Source organism: Artemia franciscana, chromosome 5 (assembly GCF_032884065.1).
Source record: "Artemia franciscana chromosome 5, ASM3288406v1, whole genome shotgun sequence".
Classification (NCBI taxonomy): domain Eukaryota; kingdom Metazoa; phylum Arthropoda; class Branchiopoda; order Anostraca; family Artemiidae; genus Artemia; species Artemia franciscana.
In genome coordinates, this window is record NC_088867.1 from 26253461 (window position 1) to 26265524 (window position 12064).

At 35.3% G+C, this 12064-nt stretch overlaps 1 protein-coding gene across 4 annotated transcripts in view; it reads left to right on the forward strand.

Moving 5' to 3' along the window:
• The window catches only part of LOC136027173 (glutaredoxin-3-like), a 36716-nt gene that overhangs the window by 20303 nt on the left and 4349 nt on the right, over positions 1 to 12064 (forward strand). For all 4 annotated transcript variants that reach the window (XM_065704174.1, XM_065704176.1, XM_065704177.1 and 1 more), the window contains 5 exons: positions 2327 to 2429; positions 4377 to 4538; positions 7141 to 7312; positions 8830 to 8957; positions 11159 to 11376. In XM_065704174.1, the coding sequence (XP_065560246.1) occupies positions 2327 to 2429; positions 4377 to 4538; positions 7141 to 7312; positions 8830 to 8957; positions 11159 to 11376 (783 nt within the window). The remainder of the gene's footprint in view (positions 1 to 2326; positions 2430 to 4376; positions 4539 to 7140; positions 7313 to 8829; positions 8958 to 11158; positions 11377 to 12064) is intronic.

The window sequence follows — 12064 nt, forward strand, 5'->3', positions numbered from 1 at the left end:
TGATGACATTGGGGGGAGAGTTGGGAGGGGGAAACCTAAAACTTGGAAAACACTTAGAGTGGAGGGATCGGAATGAAACTCGGTGGGAAAACTAAGTAAGTCCTAGATACATGATTGACATAACCGGAACGGATCCGCTCTCTTTGGGGTAGTTGGGGGGGGGGGGGTTAATTCTGAAAAATTAGAAAAATGAGGTATTCTTAACTTACGAACGGGTGATCGAATCTCAATGAAATTTGATATTTAGAAGGATATCGTATCTCAGAGCTCTTACTTTAAATCCCAGCCGGATCTGGTGACATTGGGAGGTTTGGGGGGGGGGGGGTTGGAGGGGAACCTAAAATCTTGGAAAACACTTAGAGTGGAGGGATCGGGATGAAACGTGATGGGAAAAATAAGCAGAAGTCTTAGATACGCAATTTACATAATTGGAACGGATCCGCTCTATTGGGGGGGGGGGGGTAATTCTGACAAACTCGAAAAAATGACGTATTTTTAACTTACGAAGGAGTGATCGGATCTTCATGAAACTTCATATTTAGAAGGACCTCGTGACTCAGATCTCTTATTTTAAATCTCAACTGGATCCAGCGTAATATGGGGGGGGGGGCAGTTGAGGGGAACCGGAAATCTTAGAAAATACTTAAAGCGGTGAGATCAGGATGAAACTGGATGGGAAGAATAAAAACCTGTATAAGACACGTGACTGACATAATCGGATCGGATCTGCTCTCTTTTGTGGAGTTGGGGGGGGGGGTAATTTTGAAAATTGAGGTATATGTAACTTACGAAAGGGTGACCAGATCTTAATGAAATTTGATATTTAGAAGGGTCTTGCGCTTTAAAGCTCTAATTTTAAATTCCGACTAGATCCTGTGATATTGGGGGGAGTTGGAGGGGGAAACCGGAATTCTTGGAAAACGTGAAAATTGGGGTATTTTTATTTTACGAATAGGTGATCGGATCTTAATGAAATTTGATATTTAGAAGGAATTCATGTCTCAGAGCTCTTATTTCAAATCCCGACCAGATCTTTTGACATTGGGGGGAGTTGGAGGGGGAAACCTTGGAAAACACTTGGAGTGGAGGAATCGGGATGAAGCTTGGTGGATAGAATAAGCAATGTCCTTGATACGTGATTGACGGAACCATACTGGATTCGCTCTCTTTGGGGGAGTTGGGGGGAGGGGTTCAGTGATTTGGCGAGTTTGGTGCTTCTGGACGTGCTAGGACGATGAAAATTGGTGGGCGTGTCAGGGAGCTGCACAAATTGACTTGATAAAGTCGTTTTCCCAGATTCAACCATCTGGGGGGGCTAAAGGGAGAGGGAAAATTAGAAAAAATTAGGTATTTATAACGTACGAGTGGGTGATCGGATCTTAATAAATTTTGATATTTGGAAGGACATCATGACTCTGAGCTCTTATTTTAAATCCTGACCGGCATTAAGCCTCTTATTATCCTTTTAAATCAATCTATTGATTCATAGAATTTTGTTAGAGCTCATACCATACGATCTCTTGGCTCTTAGCTCTTCTTGCCTCGTCACAAGTGCCATATGAGCTCTTAGCTCTCGTCAACCATGGTATTTTATATGTGGCTTTTTTATGTTTCTAAGTCAACGTAGCTTAAAAGTTCTGACAACCCCCGAAAACGAATGACAAACATATAATGAAGTGTGTAAGGAAGCCCTGATAACCGCAAACAAAAACGTCTTATTGTTCAAGTTATATTTCTTTTTTTAATTAATCACACGATATATATATATATATATATATATATATATATATATATATATATATATATATATATATATATAGTATATATATATATTATATATATATATATATATATTTATATATATATATATATATATATGTATATATATATATATATATATATTTTTATATATATATATATATATATGACTTATTATATATATATATTGACTTATATATATATATATATATATATATATATATAATTATATATATATATATAATATTATATATATATATATATATATATATTTATATATATATATATATATATATATATAATATATATATATATATATATATATATATATATTATATAATATATATATATATATTTATATATATATATATATATATATTTATATATATATATATATATATATATATATATATATATATATATACATATATATATATATATATATATATATATATATATATATTATATATATATATATATATATAATATATATATATATATATATATATATATATATATATATATTATTTTGACCATCTCACCCCAAATCTGTCCTTCTTTTTTCTAGACATTTGGGCCTGATAGTAGTTCATTTTTATGCTGACTGGGCTGAGCAATGCAAGGTTCTCAAAAACGTATTCGAGGAGCTTGAAAAGGATTCAGGACTTAACGTACGTAATATACATGTGTTTACCAATCTTTTCACGATGACACAACTCCCTACTCATACTCTTTATTGCACCACTCCTCCCCCACATGCTCCCTGGCACCACAGCCATCCGCTTACACAACTCTGCATCCACAAAACTCCATAACCCACAACTTCTTCCCCACACAACAGCCTCACACCAACACTACTCAGTAAGGTAAAGTATCTTAGGTGATTTTTTTGTGGAATTTGACCCAGTGCAATTCTGCTTATTACCATTCTCATATTGGATAACTTGGACGAACAAGATATTTCAAAATTGGTTTTAGGTGACTGCTAAGTGCATGGCATGGAAAGTGAGTAATCACCAAGCAGAGTATTGCCTGCTTGTATGTTTTCTTTATGATGCTCATATTCCAACTAGTGACTTCAAACATTCTTGAAACCCTGATTTTGGTAGAAGTGATCTTCCATTTATGCAGTATGTAGGACCCACATGAAAAGGAGACCTCTAAGGGTGAGTTTCAAGCCGTTTGGGGAAAAAATTGGCGATTTTCTTCATCCCAATTCTCGGCAGAACCAATATTTTTATTTACTTTGTGCATTGGAGTCCCTTTAGACTAAAGCTTTATGAATATAAGTTTTAAACTGATCGAAAGGGAAACGTCTTTGGGCTTTTTTGGCCCGTTTAGGAACTCGTCTACCCAGTCTAAATTTGTTATGTACACTAAAGCCCTCTTGGTCCAGGAGCTTACTTTTGTAATTTTCTGGCCATTTTGAGAAAAACAAGTTTTCTGGCCCATTGGCAGGTAGATCAAAATTTTGTTTATCATTTTTTCCTTTTGGCGATTCTGAGCGAAGTGGCTGTCTCACGTTTGGCCCAAAGACTTACGGACATAAATTTCAATCAAACCAGCCCCAAAAAGTTTCAGGGGGCCTGTTTCCCGAACCTACAATATAGTTTCTATATTATAGTATTCTTGGCCCAGGGGCCTCTGAATTTAAGTATCAAACCAGCCAGAGACAAAAATAATTTTGGCTTATTTTAGGACCGCTTAACGCCGTCCACTCTCGCTAGCAAAAATTCGATGTCACCTTGTCCCGGGAATCATTTCTGAAAGTTTCAAACCAGTTCGGCAGCCAAGACCAAACGTACCCACCTACTTTTCTGCTATAAAATCTGTCAGTGAACATTGGGCAATTCGCCTAATTAAGGGCTCTTAGACCTAAGGCTCCATGGGTTATGTCATCCCTGCAGGTATATATTGAAGCTTTCGGTTATTCTAAGGAAAATGGCTATGTGTCAATTTTGGTCTGGTGCCGTGGGGGGCTACGGGGGTACTCGGGGGCAAAATAAAATGGGGGAGGAGTTGCCCTGCAACCACTTTTGATCCTTAAAGAGGGCTGTATAAACTTCGACTTTCAGTTGAATGAGTCCTATCCCACGTTATTACAACCACCCTTTCTCACATTGTGGCAAAGAAGAAATACACAGAAACATTGCTCTTTAGTATGCCACCGCGCAGATTCTGGTCTTGTAATACAGTAGATAAAACAATCTAATTTCAAAGAGATATTATTCACCATATTCAAATTTGTTCGCTTATTTCACTCCTCTCTCTTTCTTTCTCTCTTTCTCTCTCTTTATCTCGTCTGTTTCTTTCTCTCCCTCTGTCTCTTTCTCTCTCTCTCTCGTTCTCTCTTTTTCTCCTTCTTTCTCTCTTTTTCTCCTTCTTTCTCTCTCTCTCTCTCTCTCTCTCTCTCTCTCTCTCTTTCTCTCTCTCTCTCTCTCTCTCTCTCTCTCTCTCTCTCTCTCTCTCTCTCTCTCTCTCTCTCTCTCTCTCTCTCTCTCTCTTATCCTCTCACTGTTAGTTCTATCACTGTTTTTCTTATTCTCTTTTCTTGTTTATCTTTTTAATTTATTAATGATTTTTCACGTGTTTCAGACCTTGATTGACGTTTTTTCTAGCATGTTTTGTTCTTGGAAATTGAGGCTGAAACCCATCCAACAATTGCCGCTCAATATAAGGTCCTAGCTGCGCCGACAATAATTTATTTGATGGGTGGTAAACAAGTTGATAGAGTCGACGGTGTATATACACGTGAAATCGTTGAAAAAGTTCGTTTGCATGTAAGTTCTACTCTAAAAGATCTTTTATGTTTCCAGGTTAAGTGAAATATGGGGAGCTAACTTTTTTTTTAGGGTCTCAGCTTTATAAAACGGCTTGGAATTATGCTCAGACTAAATAAAAGTGCTACCTTTTTCATGTACATACTTTACTCCACTAGTTGTAATCTTTGCCTATGTCTCAAGAAAAGGACACTAGAACACTTAAGCGCTTATTGAAACCTATTAAATTAATCATGTGTTTCCTGTGCTTCAGAACTCAGTAAGCTGCAATTCTCCATTTTACAGAAAGAAAACCATTCGAATATTTATGTTTAAATGGTTAATTGGTTAGTTTCTAAAGTTCTATGTAATCCGGGGATGGGAATGTGCTTGTATTTCACGTCAATTAATCCGCGGGGTTAATTTAGGGAGGTTAATCCGTCACTTAATCCAGATAGGGTTTTATTCAATTATTTTGTAATCGAAGATTAGCTTTGCTTTCACGACAACCTTCCTAGACTCTGCTGCTTAAGAAGCGTTCACACTATGCCATAGCCACGAAGTCTAATGAAGTCAATTACTAGACATTAGGTCGAAATCAAATTCTTTATGGGAACGATCAGAGGCACGAGACTAATCTTGAAGTATACTAGCATATATCAAATCAATTAAAAGTGCAACAGAGTTATTGAGTACTTACATAAAGAAGACAGGAGCACACTTAAATACAGATATGCACACAATACCTCGAATGTACGCGAGTCTGTAGATCAGCACTAATGCACAATGAGTCTGATAAGGACGGTATAAATGTCACATTATGTGCAACCAAACGCTAAGTTTCACCTCAATGGGCTAGACAAGACTTGAATCTAAATAACATCTTCGCTAATTTCTTTTAGGAGCTGCCGGTAGATCAAGACTAATTAATTGGGGTTCCTATAGATTAGACCAAGGATTTGTGAATATATGTTTCAAACCGAACGAAAAGAAAACGTTTTTGGGCTCTTTTGGAAGTCATTCGCCCAATCCGAGTTTGTTGTGCACGCTAGGGCCCTCTTTATTGAAGGACAGAAAATATGCTCCTTATGGAACCTTATTACTCATTTTCGAACTGTCCGTGGAAATAAGAAATTGCTCCTTGTGTATAGTTTTTTCAAATTCTACAAACTTTTTCTGTACATATTGTAGGGAAGTACATTCATTTATCCAATTTGAGGAATGAGCTAAGCGTCTAAGCATGGATGCATTTCTTAATCAGCATGCAACATCTTTTGATTCATCTAGTTTGTATATACTATTTTTTAGTTTTACTTTGAATGGGGGGGGGGGTACAAATTAAGTTTTTATTCTAATATTTGGTCTATTTAGTTTACTTGATCGGTCTTGGGGATTAGGATCCCACTTAGTGTTAGTTTTGCACGAATTGCATTACACTTATGGTAAAATTGTATGATAATGGGTTTAGCAGCTGCAATAGATAAACATGACTCAAGAGTGGCTGTCGGGGAAATTCAATCGTTCCAAATGATGAACTACGTAAAACGTTACTTGTTTAGAGCTTGTGAGGGAATAAAATTCTTCCTGAAATTTTTTTTAGGATGCTTCTTCCAAAATTTCTGAGAATTATAAGCCGTGAGGCAAATTAGCACTGAAATTGTATGAAGATTTATGCATTAAGAAATTGATAAGCACCAGCTAAAAAAAACTGCTCAAGTTGTCAAGTAGTTTGAAGGTCAGCCTAATTCCCCAAGCTCTGTATATATATTCTTCAGAGGATGAAAAACGGTAAATTCGATATTTCAAAGGCACTTCTGTACAATGACTTCTGATTTTTTTCAAAATTTAAATTTTTATGCGCTTGAGACCCAAAATAAAAGTGTTCAAGCATAGATTGCTCAACTTAAAATATGTTTCTTTGGTATTTGACTACGCTTAGCAATAGATGTATATCATTTCATTCGTTTCTGTGTTCACTCAAAGGGAAGTAAAAACTAACTAAGTAGAGCTAATATCGTGTAGAGGATAAAAGCCAATAAAAACTTTAAGCCTAAAGGGTATTATAGGTGGCAGCATTACTGAGGAAGGGCTCAGCACTGCCGCCTCTGTAAAGTCATTAATGTATTCTTTAAGCCTTAAGACAAAAGTCAGCCAAAGTCTAAAATATTTCTAAGACCAATACTGCCCCTTTTCCGTTGAAGATTCAAAATGTTTGACATTTTCTATGAGGCACAACTTAAAATTACGAGGTTACCAAAGTCAACGCCCTCCCTCATTGCCTTTATTAGGGAGGATGTGCACCCCACAAAGTGGAAAGAATTAGATACGAGTTTTTACCTACTTAAAACTTTGTGCTAAACCGTTTCGTACAATTTTATTATTCAGTACAACCGAATTTTCAATTTTTATTTATTTTATTCTAAACCCATTAGACATTCTTTGTTTCGCATCCAAATAATTTTAGTGGACGTCAATTGAACTTCGGCAATCATACCCCTGTTGATAACAGAAAGTAGTTGTATCACATTTAATTTCCGTTTTTGTATTTAAGACTTTTATTGTGTTTGTGCTTTATTTTTTATTTGCTTCAAAGACGCGTCTTTTTTGAAAAACATATTTTTAGGCCGCCCTGGCAGATGATTTGGGGAACCTCCAACCATCCCAGATGACAACTAAACCTGTTGCTCCTCGTAACCCAGAAACGAAGGAAGAGCTCAATGCTCGACTGAGGAGACTTATTACAGCGGCTCCCGTGATGTTATTTATGAAGGGAGATCCAAACACACCGAAATGTGGTGAGGTTTTATGTAATTCTTTTAAACAACACTAATGTTGTTCTTAAATGAACAAATGACTTAAATGGTCTAAATGACTAATGTTGGTCTTAGCTCTTGTTTTTTTTAATGGGATTCTGCTGATAAAAATGAAAAAAGAATTCAAGTTAGTTGCTTTAGTAAAACTATGAGTGGATCCTAAATAAGTAGTAATTTCACCTGTAGTGTATTCACAGTGGTATTACATTATGTTGCCTGGGCCAGGCTACTTATTATGTTACAAGCCATTGCGACCCCGCTGGTCACTGCCGCTGAATGTTTACCTACTAAAGACCGTATTGGATTAATTGATTCTAAACAAGCAATGGTTGAATGCGTTATTGATGCTTATGTATCCATCTGTGGTTTTCAGGATGTTATGTTTTTCACCAGTACATCCTTATATCATTTTTTTTAGTGAATTTGTTGTCATCTTGTTTCCGTTCGCGTTTAAATATTTTACGTATTTACTAGAATAAAATTATGTGAATATTCTGTAATAGAAAAAAAAAACTCAAGAGAATTTATAAGATATAAAATAAACGTCTGTATATTATATCGTGCTACGGTATTGTTAAAATCTGTAGAATTTTATCTATGTTTAAGTTTTAAATTGGCGCTCTTCTGGATTTGTTTTTCAAGTTATTTAATGCAAGTTCACTTGGGTATGGTATACGGGATTCTGCTATATTAAGTGACCCAAAGAGTGTGACGATGAGATATTGATTTTGTATCTGTCATATTGGACCGGAAACATGATTTAACCTTCCAGATGAACCCAAGTCAATGGAGGAAGCGAGGCAGTTCTGTGCCTCATTATAATGCTTACATTTACATTCTTACTGAGGGAGAGTGAAGGAGGTTATGGGTGTTCTCTTATGTGTGTGAGGCCGAATGTCTAGGTGTGTCTGACAGTGAAGTTTCATCTTGATGTGTCATCTGGAATTACCCTTCCAGATGAACCCAAGTCAATGGAGGAAGTGAGGCAGTGTTGTGCCTCATTGTAATGCATACGTTTAAAATTCTTACTGAGGGAGAGTAAAGGAGGCTATGGGTATTCTCTTATGTGTGTGAGGGCGAATGTCTAGTTGCTGGTTTCGTTTCAGCAACATATTGGGATCCTGTACAATCTTTTGCTTCAGGAATGATATGATTTGAGTTGTTTATTTTTAATGCCCATTTTTAAATTAAAAAGATTTTTAAATTAAAAAGAATACATATAATTTATATATATATATATATATATATATATATATATATATAATATATATATATATATATATATATATATATATATATATATATATATATATATATATATATATATATATATATATATATATATATATATATATATATATATATATATATATATATCTTCCTCTGCTAACTTCAAATATATCCACAAAATGTCAGGTCTTTGACATTACCAGGTCCCGCTTTTTCCGCCAAGATGCATTGCAACCATATGGTTGCTGTCATATTTCTTTCTATTTTAGGCTTTTCTCGTCAAATAGTCAACATCCTGAACGAACACAATGCTGACTACCGTACTTTTGATATCCTAGAAGACGAAGCAGTTCGCCAAGGCTTAAAGGAGTTTTCAGACTGGCCGACTTACCCACAGGTATGATTCTCGAAAATTACAAACTAGAGAGCAAACTATGTAAATAATTTTGACGAAAAAGTAATTTTTGTTCCAGACCTTGTACTGAATTTCACTGAACTTTATAAAACATGAGTGTTTATGATAGAGGAAGGGGGATGGAAAGAAACAACTGCCTATTTGTGTACTCTGTTGGTTTTTTTTTCGTTGTTTTTATCTTATTTTATCCTGTATTTTGCGTAAATAGACGAAGTTACTTAAAAGTGTTTAAAAAATGAAAATTGTTCGAAAATAATCTTAACATATTACAAAGCGAAACAAATTTGGAACCTATCTGTGAGGGTGGTCCTGAGATAGGCAAAACTCCAATTAAATTAGAAGTAGCACATGAAAATAAACTTTCGCGTTTGAAATTTGCACAGGGGGAAACGTCACTTCGAAATACCGATTCGAAAAGAACCATTAAGTAAAATGTACTTACAAATAAACATTAGTTGGCCTTGGTTTTATGCTTTGCAATAAAGCGCAGGTCATTTAAAACGGACCCGTTTCATTAAAAGTACCAAGACTAAAATGAAAACAATTGCTCTCTTTACCCGTCTTGGATCTTTACAGATCATACTAGATCATATATCTAAAATGAATATAATTTAGGCTGTCGAAATAAATAAAACAAGAATTTTTTTTAAACTGACTGAGAAAAAAAAATATTGAGTGAGAAATGTTTTGTACCGCAGTTAAAATTCATACTCCTCAGAGCACCGCTGTAGAACTGTTCCATGGAAGGATGACTCGTGAAACTTATCTCGATTTAAACATGGTTCTTCATTTTTAAAATCATTAAAGATAAGTAAACTTTCAGAAAGTAGGTCTGCTCTTCCTTTGATTTGGAAATCGTAACAAACGTATCAGGCAAAATACAAAGTCGAAACAGCCAATCGCAGTCAAATATTGGAAATCAAAATGGTTTAAAATCAGAATTTCGACAGTTCAAAATTAATTGTAAATTTAATGAGTTTAAATAGCAGAATTTACAGAATTATAGCTATAATTATCAGAATAAATCAGAATTTTGATAGTTCAAAATTTATTGTAAAATGTAATGAATCCAATTAATACGTTGGAATTAGAGCCAAAAAAGTAATATCCTACTATGAATTTTATGACACCTCAAAGCTGTGATGTAGACTGTGGATTTTTTACGTAAGGTGGTATTGTTATGTCTAGATTTTTTTGAACCGCTACCTTTTTTGGGGACCTCTATCCTTTCTATCCCATACAGAGGTTGGACCCGGTACTGATTTCCGAAAGGCAGGCATAGCTAAGACACTTGCTATTTGTTGCTACCGGGTTTTGTCAATATTCTGCAATGCTTTCTGAGAGACACCCCTATGACAAGAATTTAGGGACGCATCTGCAGAAGCGAGGATGTCTTTGGAGACATCAAAAGGACAACTGGGACACTAGCGTTTGTTTCCCATGAATTCAGTAGAGATCTGATGACCTGTTCTGGCAGATGTGTAGTTGAAAAGATTCTTGGCCCATATAAGTGAGATCACAGTTGAACTTGTTTCAAGGACTTCTAGGCCTTAGCTTTTTATGAGGTATATACGGTATTTCAAGAATTTCCAATTTCAAAAAAACCTATCAAACTTGAAAATCCCTCAAATCTTTGATTAAGCATTTCTAGATTCACCTTTCAAGATTTTTTTTTCCTGAAAGAGATACACTATTTTGTTATTTCGGGCCATCAAGTTTGCTTTGCGACTGTCTTGTTTTGCATCTTGTTTATGCTATTTTACTAGATTGTGACCTAAATAATTTCTGGCTTTTCTGGAAAATTGCTGGAGGCCTTGCAAACACCAAAGAAATTTTTATTCTCTGTTTCACGATCCTGACACCGGAAAATAAGTTTTGAATTTATCATTTCTTGTTGATATCAACCCTCAGACCACGAGGAGAAAAAGAAAAGATAAAAAATGAAGAAAAAGTGATAAAAAAGAACCAAAAAGTAACAATACTGCTACCTCTCAACATAACTTACTGATCTTATGGGAACCAGACCAATTTGGCCTCAACACCTTTTGATACAGTACTTTTAATATATTTATAATCATAATAATTTCTTAGCTATTATATCAATGCAAAGGTTATTAAAATTCCCGTCGCTAATCGAAAATAAATTCGTTTTATTGCTAAGTAATAGACTGTTTTTCTTCTAGCTGTATGTAAATGGAGATCTTGTCGGAGGATTAGACATTGTTAAAGAAATGGTTGACAGTGGTGAGCTCCAATCTTTGCTACCTAAGAAGCAGTCTCTGGAGGATCGTTTGAAGCGGTTAATTAATGAGGCTGATATTATGGTATTCATGAAAGGCTCAAAAGATTCCCCAAAATGTGGCTTCTCAAGGCAGACTATGGACATCCTCAAGGAAACCGGGTTCGTATTTTATATAGATTTATTGTGCTACGGGAGCAACACTTTGTTTTTGCTCTCTTTTTCTTTACTATTTTTTCCTTCCCTGTCGATTTCACTGTATTGCGAGAAAGTGGTCAGGACTCTTTGGCTTTTATGGAAAGTGAGGGTATCTGGTCGGACGAGGAATATGACATAAATTTTGGATAGCTGCGTATAACCATTGCCTGGGCTAAAAAGGATGTTTTTGCTTGTCCTTGAGCTAAAACCAGTAGAGTGTTAGCTAAAAGAGATATTTGTAGTCTTATGTTAGAGAGCACTATCTGAAGCTATTCCGCCAAGCTTTCGTTTTTTCGAGCCGTGTTTCTTCTGCTATCGAGTGAAAAGCTCCGTGGAAGGCTTCAGTCTGCAATTTAATATTGTAATAAAATAAAATCTCGAAGTGCTTAAGATGTGCGATTGTTTCTTTGCCCTTTAACCGAGACGCTTTTTGTGGAATAATAAACGGAAAAATTAGAAAGCAATTTCCTATGAGTCCAAAAATTGATGTCATTTACTTTACAAGCCAACTCTGTTTCAGGTGTGGCACTGAAGTGGAGGGACGGTATTACATGTGCCTCTTAAACTTCAACAGTTCTTTCATTGTTAAAGAAATTGGGGGCTCCCTTTGCTCCTTTCTTATAGTGACATGAAAAAGAAAATCAATTTTTAA